This window comes from Schistocerca gregaria, chromosome 3 (genome assembly GCF_023897955.1).
Source record: "Schistocerca gregaria isolate iqSchGreg1 chromosome 3, iqSchGreg1.2, whole genome shotgun sequence".
In the NCBI taxonomy this organism is placed as follows: domain Eukaryota; kingdom Metazoa; phylum Arthropoda; class Insecta; order Orthoptera; family Acrididae; genus Schistocerca; species Schistocerca gregaria.
The window spans coordinates 820,361,524-820,382,505 of NC_064922.1; the positions used below are offsets into that span (position 1 = coordinate 820,361,524).

Consider the following 20,982-nt stretch of genomic DNA (forward strand, 5'->3'; position numbering starts at 1 on the left):
CTTTCTTGATATCCCCAGAGTATATGGTGGCTGTTGAAGTCTCCAACAAAGATACTTGGCTGTTGTGGTGAGGGCAGAGATGAAGAAGACCAATTCTATCTGAATGATTTTTACAGGCTGAGTATTATCAAGTTTCCCACTAAATGGAGCCATAAAAACATCGTTCTTTGAAACTTCCTGGCAGATTAAAACTGTGTGCCCAACCGAGATTCGAACTCGGGACCCGAGTTCGAATCTCGGTCGGGCACACAGTTTTAATCTGCCAGGAAGTTTCATATCAGCGCACACTCCGCTGCAGAGTGAAAAATCTCATTCTGGGATCGTTCTTTGAAGTTTATGGCAAGATTTTATACTAATATTGTTTCTTACACAGGTTGCTAGTCCACATTTTGAGTGATTGTTTACAGCCACTAGCTTACAGCCCAAGAGTTTTCCTCTGGTGTGAAGTTGTACATAATCTTCTACTTGGGTTTCCAAGAGTAAGATAAAGTCAATTTGATATTCTTTCAGCATTTTGTATAAAAATTCTCTCTCTGCTTTGCTTGTGCCTTCTACACTCAGTTGACAAATTTATACTGAAAGTCCAACCTTATAAACTTGAGGGTCCTGAGAAGGAAGGATCTTCCCTCTATAATCTCTGACTAAGAGGCCATTTATAAAGTTAGGTTTCATCTTAATAGCTGAGACATGACTACTGAATTAGGTATTAAAGGAACAGAAAAAGTGACTTCTCACTTATTGATAAAAAATATAAAAGAAAAAATAAGGACACATTCAGGGCATTTGTGGTCCTACAGGAAACCTTTGACAAGATTAGGAGATTTAAATTTCCCAAAAACCTGAGTAAAATGGAGATAAACTGCAGAGACATCAGAGTAATGTGCTATATCTACAAAAACTGAGATGGTGTAATGAGAGTGGAAAATCAGTAAAGACAATTTCAGGTTGAGAAGGGTGTGAGGTTAGGTGCTAGCTAATCACCACTTCCGTTCAACTTATATACTGAAGAAATCATGATGAAAAAAAAAATTTCAAAATATAAAGAGAAGTGCAGTGACTACAGATACCAGTACAAAGGCATTCACAGGTAACATTACCATGGTTTCATCCCAAATGGCTAATGTAAAACACTGTTCAGTAGCAGGCTGAAAATAAAAAAGGCCAAAAGTGGTGATCAGAGTAAAAAGGAGACTAGTCACTTAAAGTATTAGGACAAAAAAAAGGAAGATTAGTGTATAATGCACTATCAATGAGGCACCATATTGTGTACCCAAAACAGGGAATCAACCCTCACTGTAGGGCAAGTGGTGGGTTGAAACACATTTGCAATGCTCAAAGAGGTGAGTCAGTAAGGGGACTGGCCATCTGACTTCATCTGTTCACTCTGAGCAGACAGGGGCCATTCCTTCAGCAGTGCCCAAGCAGGCACAGGGGGCAGGGACAGGGAGAGGTTTACAGGTTATCAGAAGTGCCAATGCTAGGCACATTATGGAGCCACTTAGGAAAACAGCATCCATGGTTGGAAAGAAATCTAATGTGCACTTGGAATGGCTGCCAAGGAGTGTCACATAAGATGTAGAGGCAGCCTTGTATGTGGTTATTTGCACTATCATACCCAAAACTGAATGGGGTACTTTGGATTGGACCTTAGAAGAGGATCTCAACCAGAGGCTCTGACAGTTCTGTGATGGTCTTAACAGCAGATTTCAACACCTGTATTATGAGGTGGAGAATTGTAGCATTCCTCTTGATACATCAGGGGTACAATACACACTCAGTAGCAGAGCACATGTAGAATGCACATAGGATTTTTTTTTTTTAAGGCAAGCAATAGTTTGAGGTTCTTTTATGAATGCTCACCACTTTATAAGCAGAAAGCGAAATCAGATTGGAAACAAAATGAAGGCACTTTAACTGTCAAAATTTCAACAGTAAAGTGCTGAAAGTATTTGTAACAGAATTCCTAAATTTACAGCCCTCTAAGAAAGTTGTTGCACTCAGATTATTCTTAGAATTGAGAGCTGGGGATGAAATAGGAGGGGGGGAGTATTCATTGCAGTCAACAAACATATTTTTTCTATTGAGGTAAAAGTTGAGTCTAATAGTGAAGTTATCCAGACATGAGTAACCAGCCTAGGAGAACTCCAGTTAAACACCAGCTGTTTTTACTGGGCACCGAATTCACCTGTAATGTTTTCAGAATCATTCAAAGAAGGTTTACACCCAGAAGCACAGAAATATCTTGATTATGCAATAATATTTGGAGGTGGCTTAAACCTATCAATGATAGAATTGGCTATCTATGGATTCTTTGCAGGTGGTGTAGACAGACAGTCCTGTGAAGCAGCTCTGAACACACTTCCTGGAAACCATCTGAAGTGGCTATTTTGACAGCCAATGCCAAATGGAAGCATTACAAACAGACATTACCTTATCAACAGTGTCAGTATAGAGAAAGGGATTAGTGATCATGATATCATAGAAATAATGAATATTACAGTCAATAAATCCATCAAGAACACTAGGAGAGTATTTGTTCTCAAAACAACCAAGAAGCAGGTGTTAGCATCTTACTCAGACAATGAACGGATATCATTTAGTTCCAAACTGACAGATTTACAGGAATTATGGGCGAAGTTCAAAGTAATTACAAATTTTACTCTTGAGAAGTGTTTCCTGAATAAGCAGATTAAGGAGGGAAAATCCCCACCATGGTTTACTTACAGAATTAGAAAACTGTGAGGAAGCAGAGATACTTGAACTCTTGGGTCATAAAAGAATGTGGAAATGTCAACAGGCAAAAGTCAATAGAAATTAATGCACCCATAAAAAGATAATTGCATGAAGCATACAACAACTTTCAGCATCACACCTTAGTGACGGTCTTGCCTAGAACTCAAGAAAATTCTAGTCCTACTTACAATCACTAAGTGGATCAAAAGCTTCTGTCCAGACCTGTTTGGTGTGCTAATAGAAGGCAGCAAAACAAAAGTTGAAGTTTAAAATTTCACATTTAAGAAAGCATTCATTCAAAACACACACACACACACACACACACACACACACACACACACACACACACACACACAAAGGAAGTGCACAAAACATGACCACAAACTCCAGCATCTCAGGCTGGTATGCATGCCATTTACTGACAAAGGCTGTGGTCACAGGCTATATATGAGTGTCTTTTAATCATGCCTGTCTGCAACTTGATGTGCCTTCTTTATAGTAAGTAGCAATCTATCTTTTCCTACACTGTTGATATTCCTATTTGTAGTTTCAATTGTCTGGCTCATGTTGGAAGACCATACAGACATACCATCATTTGATCATTGCACCGATTCTTATACAGAAGACATAGAAGTAGGTATCCCTGACAGGTCTGGATGGAATTCCAGTTTGTTCTCATAGAGCGTACTCACAATGCTGGCCCATTAATTAGCTTGCATTCATTCGTTGTGAATCTCTTGAAGAGCACAAAGTCCCAAGTGACTGTCAAAAATTAAAGTAACTCTGTATTTACACAAAGTGTAGAAAGAAAGGTCCCACAAAATTACACACCCATTACCTTAACATTAGAGTGCTGCAGATTGTTCGTCATATTCTCAGTGTGAATATACTAAATTAGTTTGAGACAGAAAACCTTCAGTGCACAAATCATCAGATATTTAAAAAGCATCACTCATGCAGACTCATCTTGTCCTTTTCTCATATGATATCCTGCAAATTGTGGATGAGGGGCAACAGGCAGATTACATATTCCTAGATTTCTGGAAAGCATTTGACATGGTGCCACACTGCAGCCTGTTAACAAAGGTCCAAGCATGCAGAATAGTTTCCCAGATATATGAGTGGTTCAAAGACCTCTTAAGTAATGTACTTCAAAATTTCACTGTTGATGTAAGCGTTCAGAAGGGGCAAGGGTGTCAACAGGAGTGCCCCAGGGAAGTGTGATAAAACTGTTCTTGTTCTTTATATACATAAATGATCTGACAGCTAGGGGAAGCAGCAATATGCAGCTGTTTGCTGATGACACTGTAGTATATGGGAAAATACCATCAATGAGTGACTGTAGAAGGACACAGGATGACTTAACACGAAGAAATATTCTGCAATGTTTGAATTCAGCACTAGTGGTATGTTACTTTACACAGTAACTTTCATTAAATATATAGGCAGAATATTGCACAGCAATATGTATTGAAATAAGCAGATGAGGATGGTAGTAGGGAAGGCAAATAGTCGACTTCAGTTTATTTGGAGAATTTTAAGAAAGTGTAGCTCATCTACTAAGGAGATCACATATGGAACACTGGGAACATTCTTGAGTCTTGCTCAAGTGTTTGAGATCCCGACCAGGTCAAAGTAGAGGACGACATCAAAGCAATTCAAGGTCATGCTGTTAGATTTGTTACTGGTAGGCTTGATCAACACCTGAGTGTTAACTCAAACAGGAACCCATGGATGGGAGACAACATTCATTTTGAGGAATACTCCTGAGAAAATTCAGAGACCACAAATTTTCAGCTGACTGCAGTATAATTCTATTCTCACCAACGTACATCTTGCTTAAGGACCACAAAGACAAGATAAAAGAAATTAGGGCTGATATGGAGGCATATAGACAGTTTTTCTTCCAATACTCCATTTTTGATTTGACTAGCAAAGAAAATTACTAGTAGTGGTACATGGTACCTTCTGCAATTCACCATAGAGTGGCTTGTGAGGAATGTATACAAATGAATGTCTAGGTCATTATAGGCAGAGCAATTACTAAGACTGGGAAATGGTGAAAAAGGAAATTGGCCGTGTTCTTTAGAAAAGGAACCAACAAGAGACTTATTATCAAATACTGACATATGTGAAGAAAGCTTTGAGGAGACAAAATATACCAGGAGTCAACTATTAGAAAATGTAAAACATATTATTGAGGATGTTAGTAATACTAACTGTGCAAATAAAAACGTTATTTCCAAATAGAAAGGGCAGGAAACTGTCATGAACAGTTAAAAAAATTATATTTACAAGTAATTAAAATGGTGAATATCTGAAAATTTTCATTCTTCTTTCACTTTATGTTATTTATGTATTGTTGTTGTTGTTGTTGTTGATGATGATGATGATGATGATTGGCTTGTGGGGCACTCAACTGCATGGTTATCAGTGCCCATACAAATTCCCAACCTTTGCTCAGTCAAATCTCGCCAATTGCATGAATGACAATGAAATGATGAGGACAACACAAACACCCAGTCATCTTGAGCTGGTAAAAATCTCTGACCCCACTGGGAATCGAACCCGGGACCCTGTGCTCAGGCAGTGAGAATGCAACCACGAGACCGCGAGCTACGGACTATTTATGTGTTGATTTTGGCATTTGTGCAGCCACTGGATATGTGAAGTTTCAATGTTCCTCATTCATAAATGCCTGTCTTGACCGCACATTACTATAAAATTCATGACAACTGGTTTTGGCTTACTGCCATCATCATTTCATTAAGAGTATTCTGGTATGAGTTTCAATGTCAAAAGGTTGTACACATCACCAATAATGATCAATTAATGACCTGATGCCGGCAGTAAGCCAAAGCCAATCACTGTGAACAACACAGTAACGAGTGATCAAGATGAACATTTATGAATAAAGTGCCAAGCATGATCATGAACTCATTTAAAGATTTTATGTCTTCAGTTGTTCTATATTCTAAACTCACATGAGGAGGATTACTTGAGTTGAATGGTGATCTTGGAACATCCAATCCTCCATTTCTTTAGTAGGTGCTGGCATGAGTGAAAGAGGGATGCACTCTGCTGTCACACAACACACCACAATCCTTGTGAAAAAAGAAATGTTAATGCTGATGAAATGTGACATTATTTACTCCTGGGAAAAGAACCCTTCCATGATCCTGCATGAGGCACTTGTCTAAAGAGTTCAAGAAAGGAGAAGAATTTGCTGAAAACATGGGCTGCTTGCACTGTCCCCGCATCAACAACACAGCACACAACCTTTTCAATGGTGATTGGAAATTAACCATGCATCAAATTTCCCAGAAACGTCTAATTTCTTATAAAAGTGTTTAGTCAATCATTCAGATTGAGTTGAGAAAACCAATGTCAAATAACAGGGTTCTGAAGTTTCTGAATGAAGAACTGAATTATGTGCTAGTTGCAATTGCCTACACAATTTTCACCACCCACACAGTACGAAAAAATCATCATACTCTATGAAATGTGGATTGTGGCCACAGTGTTCTGAAACTGCAAACGTCAATTTCCTACATGAACATTGGACCTCAAATACTGCCTATCACTGTGATTTTCTTTGCAAAATGTGACCTGCTTACAATTCATAAAGGTGGAGCACCCAGGTCATAAGAGTGTTGCTTCTCTATGACAACAGTGGACCTCACATCTTAACAATAATCTATACAATAACCTTAGAAAACCTACAACATTGTTAAGGCTTTCGTGGCCAGTTGTTGACAAACTGCCTATTTGCTTCTGTCTTGGGTTCTTTGGCCGACGTCCATCAGATGATTTTACTGATGTTTCCCCTGCACGAGTGGCTGGCATAGTCAAAGCTTCAGTTCACCACCGGCAATGGAGGGTGAAGCTTTGACAATGCCAGCCGCTCGTGCTGGTGAAACATCAGTAAAACCATCAGATGAGCGTCGGCCGAAGAACCCGAGATAGAAGCAAATAGGCAGTTTGTCAACAAATGGCCACGATAGCCTTAACAATTTCGTATTACTCCTCTACAGAGAGGAGATTTGCAGATTGTACCAGTGCCTTGACCAACGACGGAAGAAGAAAGCGCATTTGATGTTCTCTCTCACCTTCCTTTCGCAGTGCAGAGATGAAGATGCTGCACCAAAGTTCTTGAAATGTAAGCGCCTATTCATCACCGCCGAAGCACATCATATTTACAACAGAATGGAACGAACTTTTCTTCGAGAGCGAATTCATGCAACACGGAGAGACTTGGCAAGAACGGATCAAAACTTTTGGACATTTTCTGTCAACTAAGAAGCAGAATGCATCAAGTTGACTGGGACAAGAACGACAGCATCACTCACAGGAGCATGCAGAACAAACTCTAACGCTGCACTGAGCGACAGAAGAAAAAGTCTGAAAGATGCCGGAAGCAGACTGAAAAGGCGATTCCCGACATGTCACGCACAGTGGTCAACCTCATTGAATGGCAACTGACTGAAGAGGAAGTGTCTGTTCTTCAAAAAGGAGGGAATTTCACTATCATCCTGAGAACTACACTTATGGAGGAAATCACTGCTAACACTGAAGCGGCCATTTGGACTCTCCTTGTGAAAGGGCATAAGAAGTACAAACTGAAACAGCCAGGGTACTGCGCCGAGCTAAACCAGCAGCTTGCAATCTGAAGAAAGAAGAGGTACAAGTTATTAAGAATCTTAACATAGACAAGAGTATATTGGTACTGCCTGCCAATAAGGGGAATGCGACCATCGTAATGAAGACCGAAGATTATGAGCAAAAGATCCGAGACCTATTAGATCCGACGATGTACCGAAAACTAAGCACAGATCCAACGCAGCATATCATGTGGAATACGAATCAGTTAATCAAGGCGTCCTCTCTGCCGGCAGACATACAGAGAAATCTGCACAACACGAAAGCCCTACCACCTTGGCTGTGTGGATTACCTAAGATCCATAAGAACAATGTTCCACTAAGACCGATTGTTAGCACTCCTGGCTCACCGACATACAAACTGGCAAAACACTTGGCCTCTCTGCTCCAGCCGCACATGGGGAAGACTGACACACAAATAAAGGACTCACGACATTTCACTGAGAAGCTGATGAAACTAAATCTTGCACCAAATGACATCCTGGTCAGATCTGATATTGTTTCTTTGTTTATAAAAGTGCCTCTCAGCAATGCTCTGGAGCACATCGGTTCCATTTTCCCGCAAGACATCACAAAGCTCTTCCATGCATGTCTCACCATGAGCTATTTCATGTGGAATTGCAATTTCTATGAACAGCTGGATGGCGTTGCCATGGGTAGTCCTCTTAGTACAGTGGTGGCCAACTTCTTCATTGAACATTTCGAAGCACAGGCACTGGACTCGGTGACTTGTAAACATAAGGTGTGGTACAGGTATGTCGATGATACTTACTTTGTGTTGAGCAATGGTGAAGAACAGCTCGGTGACTTCCTAAGACACTTGAACAGCCTCCACACCAACATAAAATGTACCACGGAAGTAGAAAAGGACAAAAAAACTACCATTTCTAGACGTGCTGGTCACAAGGGACACCGAAAACATGGGACATAGCATGTACTGAAAACCGACATACTCGTACTGATACCTGCACAAACTATCAAACCACCACCCATGCCAGAAAAGAGGCACGATTCATACACTTGTAACGCAAGCAGATCGAATATGTGAGCCGCAGCACCTCAAATGTGAAATGCAACATCTGGAAAGTGCTCCGAGGAGCAATGGGTACTCCACAAATTATATTAGAAGTGTTACAAAGCCAAACACTCGGCAAAGTAAGAAATCGGGAAAAGAAATGTCGGGTACGGCCTTTCTGTCATACATACTCAGAGTTATGGACAGAATCAGCCGTATATTGCACAAACAAAGCGTAAAGACAATTTTCAAACTGACAAGGAAGATCAAAGAATGTCTTAGATCAGTGAAGGATAAAAGGGACCCACTTGCAATGTCGGGAATATACCGCTTAATACACCCCTTACCATGCACATGGGGAAAAGTTTATGTTGGAATGACTGGACGATCAATCAACATCAGGATCAAAGAGCATAAGCAACATTGCAGGTTGGGGTAGGTGGAGAAATCGGCCTTGGCAGAGCACGCACTGAGTGAGACCAAACATGTAATAAAATTCTGCGCCATGGAAGTTCTGGCTGTAGAGAAGCACTATCACACGCGCTTGTTCAGAGAAGCTGTAGAAATACACAAACACGGGAACAGCTTCAACAAGAAAGATGAAAACCTTAACGTAAACAGATCCTGGCTTCCTGTACTGCAGTGAACAACCATCGCAGGTAGCAAGAGGAGAACCACACTGGAAATGACCGTCGAGAAGCCCTCGTACGTTGGCGCGCCAAGTACATATAGTCTGCAGCCATGAGCTGGGATCCAGTTCACCACCAGCAATGGAGGGTGAAGCTTCGTCAATGCCAGCCACTTGTGCTGGCGAAACATCAGTAAAATCATCAGACGAACAAGTCAGCCGAAGAACCCAAGACTTAGAAACACTGCATGATACATATTGGACTGTCCTTAAATATCCAGCCTTCAGACCATACTTTTCACTGTGTGACTTACAAATTGTTTGGACCACTCTGGGATGTTGTTGGTGAAGAGTGTGTGTCCAACAGGTTTGTCATGTCTTGATAATGTTTATGAAAATGGCATTTCAAATGGTTATTCATGGCAAAAATGTATCTATATGATGGGTGTTGTGTGTGTGTGTGTGTGTGTGTGTGTGTGTGTGTGTGTGTGTGTGTGTGTGTGTGTGTGTAGAAAAACAACAAAGCAGAAAATTTGAATCAATTTTTAATAATAAAAAAATTTATTACTAAAGACTCATTTGTATCTAGTCCATCCTCATAATACAAAGCATACCATATGAATTCAGAACAGCTTAATCATCTAAGAGAGACTTTTGTTCACTCACTTTATGGTCAAATTCACACTGAATTCTGTCTGTTACATGTTTCTTGCTCTTATCAGTTTGTCTTGAAGCAGTGGCTAAAAACACTGATGCTTTAAGACACTATCTGAGATCTAAATATCAATGCACATCCACTGTCAATATATAAGAAAGATTTTAAAATGCAAGAACTGATGAGTGCTTTGTATATGAAAAAAATCCATTTGGGGAATCACTTTCAGGAACAAGGAACCCCATGAGTGTGAGATCTTGGAAGGGCAATGATGTTTACGGCATTTTACACATCAAATATTGTAAATATTGCCCACCATGCAACCACAATATAGGCTGCTAATGGCAACAGGGGGCAGGACTGGAGGTTCCAAATGCTCAGCACAGCATGAGGTTATGGAGCATAGTTGAACTGCTTCGACAACAAGTAACTCACAAAAGTGCTTCCATGCAAGACCAATGGGAATGATAAACACAGCAAACATTGCAGTATATCTACAACACCAGTTGCCAAAGCTCACATTTCAACAGAAAGGAATCCAAGGAATTTTGCAGAGTGAAAAAAGGAGAGGCAGATGAAATATTAGTGCATCTGCAAGATGAGTCAGTGGAATGTGTAGTGTTGCATAATCTTGACTGTGCAGACACCATACATAAGGAGTATAGTGATGATGATACAAGCTTAACAAGTGAAAGTGATACTGAAACAGGTGTTGAGTCATGTAGTACATCATCCTTGCCAGACAGAGAGCCACAAATCCCATCTCCAGTGGAATGTAAAGGACAGACATTGTCCAGGAAGCGACAAAGAATAAGTCCACAGAAATATGACCAACTAGTGCATAAGAAAACCTACAGATATTCAAGGAAGGAGAAGGTGCACTTGTTACAAAAATTGGTGTTAGTGCATCTCAAGGATGCTCGATATAATTTACAGGATATGGATGATAGTGACCTACTACATCATGCACATCAAACTGCACACGGCATAGATTACACTGATTTCAAGGAAAGCAGTGGATTGTTGCACAGCTTCAAACAGTGCTATAGAATTGGAAGATGCAACATGACAAAATTTCAACGAAGTGTCAACTTGACGATGCATAGCAAAATGTAGAATAGGCCTGAAAAATTGTAGATGAGATAAACAAAATTATCCCATCATTCAACGAAGAATTTGTTTTCAACTCCAACCAATCAGGATTTGAAGAGGAATTACATATCAAAGGAACCTTGGAGATTAGAGGTACCAAGACAGTGTATCAAGATCCGCTAACATCAATCCCTTAACACATTCATATAGAATTATGCCAACTGTTAATGTGGATGGTAAATTAGCTGGAAAGTTATTTATTGCATTGCAAGAAGTTAGAGGTACTATATCCCCTGTGATACATTCTTGTATGTGTGATCTTGCAAGGGTAGTAGAGAATATTTATGTCATAGCAAGCAAGAGTAGGAAAATGGGCATAATAGAACTACAACTATGATATCAGCACTGATTCTGGCCAATAACTGGTCAAAGAACTTGCATTTGGTTGCCTGGTCTACATACAAAAATCATACTCCTTTAGAGCAAACTATTCCTCCTAAATATTGTGTGACATTTCAATTCATACCACCTGGAAGCACTGGACAAATTCACCCTCTGGAAGTTTCCTCCTACAAACACCCCCCCCCCCCCACCCCCCATGCCTCTAAAATATTTCATCGCGCCACCTGCAGCTATGCCTTAAGGGATAGTCAGTTTCACAATGAGCCTCACCACAAACTGTTTCAAATTGTGTTACATGCCATCGCATTCCATAAGTTCTCAGGGACCGATGACCTTGCTGTTTGTTCTCCTCTTCCAAATCAACCAACATCCATCAGTTCTCATCACCTCGTCACCCCAATATGATTTTACATGTATTCTTTAAGACTGCATACCTAGCTGAACATCCTGCATGGTCTGTTACTCCAAAGGAGTTCGCCTTTGATCTTGATGTTGTAAACCATTGTGATCATTGTGGTGCACCATTTTTTATTCAGTATTCAGGGTGCAAGTTAATGGTTTGTTTTGAACATGTCTTGAATGTTGAAAATGTCCATTTCGTGAAGTGTGATACATACATCCCACAGAAGGTTGATCCCTGCACTTCCTGAACACTCATTTTCTTCCAGCTTTCTGATGCACATGGCGACTCATTAGCACCTAATATTTTTCCTGGCATAGTTGTTAACATAACATTTTCAAATGAGCCTTTCTACAGATTGAACTTCCAAACCTCATGCTCAAGGGGTTCCTTGTAAGAGAGCATAAGATATTGTTGCAGTCAAAGACATAAGATATTATCTGTATGCAAATATAAAATAAAAATATTCTGAAACAATATATTATCATCATAGAAATTGATATTATATGAAGGTACTATGTTACGGCAGTAAGTGATACATACCATTTCTCCTTCTTCACTGCCAAAGTCAAGCCAAAGCAAGCGAGCTCCATCATCAGCAGAGGAGCGCAAACGCTCATACGGGTACTTCCAAAGTGTGCGGCCTGTTTCATCAAGTAGCGTGAAGCCCTCCTCATAATGAAGAAGGAGTTGAGCTACTTGATTACGCCATATGCATCCTGCAAAACATACAAACAGGAATACAGAGTCGTCTATTTTAAAAAGATGGAATTATCTCTGTAAGAAAGCGACATAATAAATTAAACAACACCAATAAAGAGCATAAAAAAGTCTCAGCCACTAGTCATCAACATAAGCACATAAATCTAAGGGACCAATAATCTTTAAGACTCTGATTTCTTTATCTGCAAGAGGATGAGTTCAAGAAAGCAAAACACTAAGTATTAGAGAAAGAAATGTTGGCTATAATCCAAGTGAAAAAACTTTTATTCAACAGAAAAGCTATTAATGGTGATAGAAGCAAGGGTAAGATAAATTTTAAAACAGTGGTTGCTTCCCATTTCTACATCTACATCTACATCTACATGATTACTCTGTAATTCACATTTAAGTGCTTGGCAGAGGGTTCATCGAACCACAATCATACTATCTCTCTACCATTCCACTCCCAAACAGCGCGCGGGAAAAACGAGCACCTAAACCTTTGTGTTTGAGCTCTGATTTCTCTTATTTTATTTTGATGATCATTCCTACCTATGTAGGTTGGGCTCAACAAAATATTTTCGCATTCGGAAGAGAAAGTTGGTGGCTGAAATTTCGTAAAAAGGTCTCGCCGCGACGAAAAACGTCTTTGCTTTACTGACTTCCATCCCAACTTGCGTATCATATCTGCCACACTCTCTCCCCTATTACGTGATAATACAAAACGAGCTGCCCTTTTTTTGCACCCTTTCGACGTCCTCCTCAATCCCACCTGGTAAGAATCCCACACCGCGCAGCAATATTCTAACAGAGGACGAACGAGTGTAGTGTAAGCTGTCTCTTTAGTGGACTTGTTGCATCTTCTAAGTGTCCTGCCAATGAAACACAACCTTTGGCTTGCCTTCCCCACAATATTATCTACGTGGTCTTTCCAACTGAAGTTCGTAATTTTAACACCCAGGTACTTAGTTGAATTGACAGCCTTGAGAATTGTACTATTTATTGAGTAATCGAATTCCAACGGATTTCTTTTGGAACTCATGTGGATCACCTCACACTTTTTGTTATTTAGCGTCAACTGTCACCTGCCAAACCATACAGCAATCTTTTCTAAATCGCTTTGCAACTGATAATGGTCTTTGGATGACCTTACTAGACGCTAAATTACAGCATCATCTGTGAACAACCTAAGAGAACTGCTCAGATTGTCACCCAGGTCATTTATATAGATCAGAAACAGCAGAGGTCCCAGGACACTTCCCTGGGGAACACCTGATATCACTTCAGTTTTACTCGATGATTTGCTGTCTATTACTACGAACTGCAACCTTCCTGACAGGAAATCACGAATCCAGTCGCACAACTGAGACGATACGCCATAGGCCCGCAGCTTGATTAGAAGTCGCTTGTGAGGAACAGTGTCAAAAGGTTTCCAGAAATCTAGAAATACGGAATCAACTTCAGATCCCCTGTTGATAGCGGCCATTACTTCGTGCGAATAAAGAGCTAGCTGCATTGCACAAGAACGATGTTCTCTGAAACCATGCTGACTATGTATCAATAGATTGTTCCCTTCAAGGTGATTCATAATGTTTGATTTTGATTTTAGCCAATCTTCGAGATTTCGTGTTCTTCTGAACTTCGCATGCTTTTTCCGTTGCCTCTGCAACAGCGTTCAGACCTGTTTTGTGTACCATGGGGGAACAGTTCCATCTCTTACCAATTTATGAGGTATGAATCTCTCAATTGTTGTTGCTACTATATCTTTGAATTTGAGCCAGATCTCGTCTACATTTGCATATTATAAATACATTTTCCAATTTTTGTGCTGCTGGCATCGTTACTGCACAGGTAACCTCCTTCCACCTCATCATATTCTACTGTAGCTCAGTTAATCAGTAATACTTGGCGATTCCTAGTATAATCGTTGGAAAGCAGACCTTCTAAGAAGCTTTTTTCTCTTGTGGTTTATACCTTATTTATTTACCAGATTACTGAACACTATATTCACAAAACTTTAACATTATGTAAATATAATCATATTTTGAATAATGTAACAATGGAAAATCCAGGTTGTAATACGAACATTAATATGAAAAGCAGACATGCCAACTCTCCTGATTTAAGCAGGAGACTCCCGATTTTTCCTTCTTCCTCTCGGTCTCCTGACCATGAAGACCGATCTCGCGATTTTCAGAGCACTTTCAATACTTTCCTTACTATTTGAAAATCCTGCCCCTTCGATATATTGGTGGATGACAATGTATGGCTGCTACTTGTCTATGTTAACTTAGAAGATTCGTGCGGTAGCTGTCAGGAGCAGCAGTAGGCGTAGCTCGCACTTCGTATCTATAAGGAAGTAAGGAACTTATCGGTGACAGCGTTCGGAGACATAGATATCTTTCAACCAGTGCCAATTTCCTCCACTTCTGGTAGCATCAGTGCAATCATAAACTTATTGTGGACAAGGAGTAGTCGATAGTCGTTCCAAGTGAAGTGATTAGCGTTGTTCTCTCTACAAGGAACTGTTGCCAAGTTGGGGGATTTCCTCCTAAATTTAGGGGGAATTAAGCTGCCTGGGGGAAATTGGAGGGATAAATGTTTCGGGGGGGGGGGGGGATATTTAGGGTTACTACCCTCCCCTCCCCACCCCTCCACTCGACAACTTCATTCTTGACTCCCTCTTACCCCCCTCCCCCACTCGCTTACCCGACAGTGTGACAAATTATTCAGGGGAATTTGAAGTGCACATCATTGCTACATGACCATTGTCTAGAAAGTAGGACCATTGTGTTCTAGGTTCTGCTGCATGATTTGTGTACTCTGTAGTAGTTGTTGGCTGCATATCATGGGGGTGTTGTTTATTTTTTGTGCAAGATGGTGAAGAAATGTGATGTAGTGTTCAGAAACGTATATAAGGAAGAGTTTCCATGTTTAAGTGAATCGAGCAAGGGACAAACTTACGCATTTTGTAGTGAACGTAGATATGACTTTTCAGTGGCTCATGGTGGGAAATGCGGCATTCTTAAACATGTGCAAACTAAAAATCACAAGGAGAGTGTCCATTGTGTAGAACAGAACCAGAAAATTAACTTCTGTTGTAAATCACAAAATGTAGATTCTGTGACAAATGCCGAGGCTTTATTTACCTCACTTATTGTAGAGATAACTTGACTATTAACTGTGCTGACCATGCTGGGCCTTTGCTTCGCAAAATGTTTCCCGATTCTGAAGTTGCAAAAAAATATGGGTGTGCCAGGTACAGGTACTGAATTATTGCAACTTTGTCAGGGATGTGTTGCAATTCACAATAGCACAGCGCTAAAATTCTCCTGATTTTTCACTTTTGAAAGTTGGCATATCTGGAAAAGGATAGCTTGCTACTCACCACAGAAAAAAACACGTTGCATTGCAGACAGATGCACACTGAGCTTTTGGCCAAAGCCTACTTCAGGAATGCAAACACACACACAGCAAGCACACCTTACGAACACACATCCTCTATCTCTGGCCAGAATGGCTGGAGATAGCATGTGAGGTGAGCTTGCTTTTGTGTGTGTGTGTGTGGGGGGGGGTCCTTCCTGAAGCTTTGGCGAAAAGCTCAACACATAACAGTCTTTTTGTTGTTATGCCTGTGTGCAACTCATCTTTTTCATAATATTGGGGATGTCATATTTTACGGGCTATAAGATGCACTTTTTTTTCGGACAATTGCCTCCAAAATTTAAGTGCACCTTATATTCAAAATTAATATAAAGATGTCCAGTGTTTGATTTAAAATTCCTGCCAGTCTTAAAAAGGGCTGTAAATTCAATGCTGCAGGAAACCTATCTCTATATAGCAACATTGGATTCAACTGACAGCAGCAGTGCACTAAAGTGACGATTAAGAGTTGTGGGGATTCACAAGCTTACTAACAATGTCTCCCTCCTGCACTGTTATCACAAACCCAGGACACTGTTTAGCCTATGATGCATCATTGCAGTTTATGGTGTCAGTGAACTTGAACTAAAAGTGATGTGTGTTATCGGTAACAGTTCAATGTTTTTGTTATCAGCTAGTCTTGTAATGGAAAAAAATTAAAGGTGTTCATATGATGCAGGCTATAAATTGAAAGTAATAACATATGTAGGAGAATCAAGGAACAGAACAGCTGAGCAGCACTTTGAACCTCTTCCAACAGAAAAAAACCATTCGCAAGTCGTGGGGTTGTAAAAAAGAACTGAAAAAAATGAGGAAAATTAAATGTGCAAATAGAGGATTGAGTGCCAAATGTCCATAACTAAAAGATAAAGTATTGAAATGGATTCAAGAACACCATTGAAAGGCATTTGAATTAATACAAAAATGATTCAAATACATGCTCATAAGCCGGCACTACAGTGGAATTTAATAGACTAAGTGTGGAGTTGGTTGGTGCTAAAGGTTTATCAAGCATTATAGGTTTAGCATGTGAACCAAAGTATCTCAGAAAATGCCACTAGAGTACGAAGAGAAAATATCTTTACATCACTTTATTACTCCACATCAAAAGAAAACCAGTGTGAAACAAAGCCAAACAGCGAATATGAACAAAACTTCTCTGTCATCTTATGTGTCAAGTAACAGAACTGTTGCCATGAAAGGAGTAACCATAAAAACAAGTGGACACATAAAAATGCACTACACTGTTGTTCTTTTATGTCGTGCTGATGGCACTGAACTTAATCCAGCTGTTATTTTCAAGTGCAAAACAGTGCCAAAACCTTCCGAAATACCACCAGGTATTGTTGTTCACATAAATGACTAGGGTTGGATGAATGAGGCTGGTATGAAATTATGGATTAACAGAGGTGCTTTATTGAACAAGAGTTCTCTTGTAGTGCTGGATCATTTTAGTAGTCACCTGGAAAATTCTGTGAAAGAGATACTGAGACAGGGAAATACAGAGCTTGCTATTATTCCATGAGGACTTACTTCAGAATTGCAACCTCTTGGTGTGTCAATAAACAAACAATTGAAAGTGTATATGAGAGAGGAATGGAACAAATGGATGAAACCCAACATGAATGCATGCCGAAGGGAGCTTTAAAATGACCTATAATCAAACAAGTGTGTCAGGGATAAAACAGTCTTGGTCTAAAGTGACAGGAGACATTATGAGTGAGGAAGGCATTATTGTTAAATCTTTCAAGAAGTGCAGTGTAAGTAACACTCTTGGTGGCAGTGAAGACCATCTTATATATGAAGAAAACAAAGATGATGACGAGGAGGAAGAGGAAGAAAGTTTTGATGATGATTTTAACGGGTTTTAAAGTCATTTCCACTTCATAAACAAAGATTTTTTTTAGTATGGCTTTGCATTCTCATAATAAAAATGGTAAATACATTATTTTTTAAAAAATTGCTTAAAAATTAAGGCACACCTTATAGTCCATAGCATCTTATAACCTGTAAAATACAGTAATGTAGTTCTTCTTTCTTTCCAGGCACGCTAACATAAATTCAAGAGAAACTCTGCCTTTTGCAAGCCATTGTTTGTTTACTTTTGTTTTCCCCAGAATGTTTCAGCACTTTATGTGACATGTTCAGGATTTTTTATTTATTATTCTTCATTGCAAGACACTATTACTTGTATTAAACAACTAGTAGCTTCATATGAGAAGGAATAATAAAGAAAACACACTGAAGATAGCACAGAAGGTGCTGAAACACATTTTGGGTAAAACAAAATTAAACAGTGTCTTGCATACAGAGAAATTTCTCTACCAATTCTTTTAATATTTAACAATCAGCTGCAAAAAAGTAGAGTAGTAGTAGTAGTAGTTGTTGTTGTTGTCTTCAGTCTGAATACTAGGCTGATGCACCTCTTCATGCTAGCACATTCAGTGCAAGCCTCTTCATCTCTCCATAACTACTGCAACCTGCATTCACTTGAACCTGATTACTGTATTCAAGCCTTGGGCTCCCTCGTAAATTTCTGACCCCACACTTCTTTCCATTATCAAACTGAAAATTCCTCAGTGCTTCAGGATATGTCCCTTCAACTGACCCCTTCTTTTAGTCAAGATGTGCCACTAATTTCTTTTCTCCCCAAAAGTATTCAGTACCTCTTCAATAGTTAAGAGGTCCATCCCTCTGATCTTCAATATTCTTGTGTAACACCACATTTCAAAAGCTTCTATTCTCTTCTTGACTGAACTGTTTATTGTCCATGTTTCATTTCAGTACAAGGCTACATTTCAGACAAATGCCTTCAGAGAAGACATCCTAATAATTAATTTTATGTTTGATGTAATAAATTTCTTAAAAAGTGAAAATCTTTTCTGCCTATTGCCTGTGTGGATTTTACACTGTCACTGTATTGGCCATCATTACTTTTTTGCTGCTTAAATTGCAAAACCCATCTACCACTTTTATTGCCTCATTTCCTAATCTATACAGCCTAATAGAAACGGTGAAGAATCCAGAAGGCATAGTCAGGTGTCAATATAACTTTGCCATTGGCGAGTATGTAAATAATTAGAATTACAACTCTGTGACATGCTGAAAGGGGACCAAAGTGCACTAGTACTGTTTACATTTAAGTTGTTACTGGTCCTGGTCAAGTATATAAGGGGCATGAGCAGTGTCATATATTGAGCGATAACTGTGAATGACACAGACATGCCAAGCACATTTGTTTTTAAGTTTTCCATTGACCACATCTGACCAGCACAAGTTAGGACTGATGTGTTGTTACCAAACACATCATGGTCCTTTTACTTCTGCACCTGTAATCCGAGAACAAGTAAGACTCTCTGCAACATTCTGTGTCATCCTGCCCCATTGGTTGGGAATTAGCAAAAGCCAGACCATGGAATTACCACCCCATGTGGTGGATGCCATTAAGACCACAACACAAACAGCTCTGTCTGGTGTGCTGGCATGATAGAGAAGTAAGGACCGCTGATGAACTGTATCACATTGTTTTCAGTAATGAATCATGGTTTTGCAGTACCCCAGTTGACTGCTGTTGGTCAACACAGCAACAACCTGGGGTGAGGTCCTATTTTTCCAATGTTTTGGAGAGACACAGTGGTGTTATGCCTGACACCACTGTGTAGGGAGTTCTGGTACCAAGTACAGCGGGTTTTGAATCCGCACCAGGTGGCATGAAACTCGATGGCCACAAGAGGTTGCTGCAGCAGTCGTGCCCTAAGCCGTAGCTGTATGCACTCCTGGCCCAGAGTCTAATGTGAGGGCACCACTGTGGAGCACATGGTCCCAGCAGCCCATAGCGACATACCCTGTTATGTATTTAGGCGACTGCATCTCACTCAGCAAGGCAGTCTGGTGTTTGCGTTGATTCAGTTGACATCTTAGTTACAGTCATCATGTTTACATTGCATGTGCTTGCTTCTCGTTTCTGAGTGGGCGTTGCTTTGCTTTCGTGAGGGTTGTCTCTTGTGACCCTGTTGCTTAGTACGTTGTTGTTGATCTTGGTGTCTTGCTCAGTTGTCAGTCATCCATTCCCGTTTGTCAGTCTTGTTTGCTCGCGGGCTGCTCCTGTCGGTCCCGCCGCGTTTTCGTTAGCAGCAACCCTGCAACAGGGACTGTTGCAGTTACAGCAGGAGCCACTGAGTGTGACTTCTGGTCACTGCCGTTAGGCGACTGAGGGAACTCTGACATCCTGCATCTCCATGTGTTACTTATGATGTTACAATATCATGGTGACATTTTTCAACATCTACATACATACTATGCAAGCCACCATATGCTGCATAGTGGAGTACCCTGTACCACTATTAGTCATTTCCTTTCCTGTTCCACTCACAGACAGAATCAGGGGGAAAAATTACTGTTCATATGCCTCCATATGAACCCTAATTTCCCACATCTGATCTCTGTGTTCCTTACATGAAATATATGTTGGTGGTGACAGAATCGTTCTGCAGTCAGTTTCAAATGCCAGTGCTCTTAAATTTTCTCAATTCCCAAAGCATCCCTGTAACACTTGCATGTTGTCCGAACCTACCAGTAACAAATCTAGCTGGATGCCTTTGAACTGCTTCGATGCCTCTGTTTAATGTGAACTGCTTCATATCCTAAACACTCAAGCAGTAACTTATGAACAAGTCGCACTAAGCATCCTTTATGCGATCTCCTTTACAGATGAACCACACTTTCCTAAAATTGTTCCAACAAACCAACGCTGACCATTTGCCTTCCCTACCACAGTTCTCACAGGCTCGTTACATTTCATATCACTTTTCAACATTACACACAGATATTTAAATGAAATGACTGTCAGGAAGGACAGTCCTAATACTGTACCCAAACATTACATGTTTCTTTTTTCCCCACTCAACTGAATTAACTTAGATTTTTCTGCATTTAGAACTAGCTGCCAGTCATCACACCAACATCAAATTTTTTCTAAGTCATCTTGTATCATCCTACAGTCACTCACCTTTGACACCTTACCATACATCACAGCACCGTCAGCAAACAACCGCAGATTGATGCCCACCCTGTCCACCAAATCATTCATGTATACAGAGAATAATAGTGGTCCTATCACACTTCCCTGGGGCACTCGTGGCAATGCCCATGTGTCTGACGACCATTTGGCATCAAGGACAACATATTGGGTTCTATTACGTAGAAGTCTTCAAATCACCCACATATCTGGGAACCTATCTCACATGCTTGTACCTTCGTTAACAGATTGCAAT

The 20,982-nt window shown here is 40.1% G+C and overlaps 1 protein-coding gene across 2 annotated transcripts in view; it reads right to left on the minus strand.

The window, feature by feature from the left end:
- LOC126354533 (beta-1-syntrophin) overlaps window positions 1-20,982 on the minus strand; it is an 879,981-nt gene that overhangs the window by 13,246 nt on the left and 845,753 nt on the right. For both annotated transcript variants that reach the window (XM_050004264.1, XM_050004263.1), the window contains exon 6: window positions 12,128-12,303. In XM_050004264.1, the coding sequence (XP_049860221.1) occupies window positions 12,128-12,303 (176 nt within the window). The remainder of the gene's footprint in view (window positions 1-12,127; window positions 12,304-20,982) is intronic.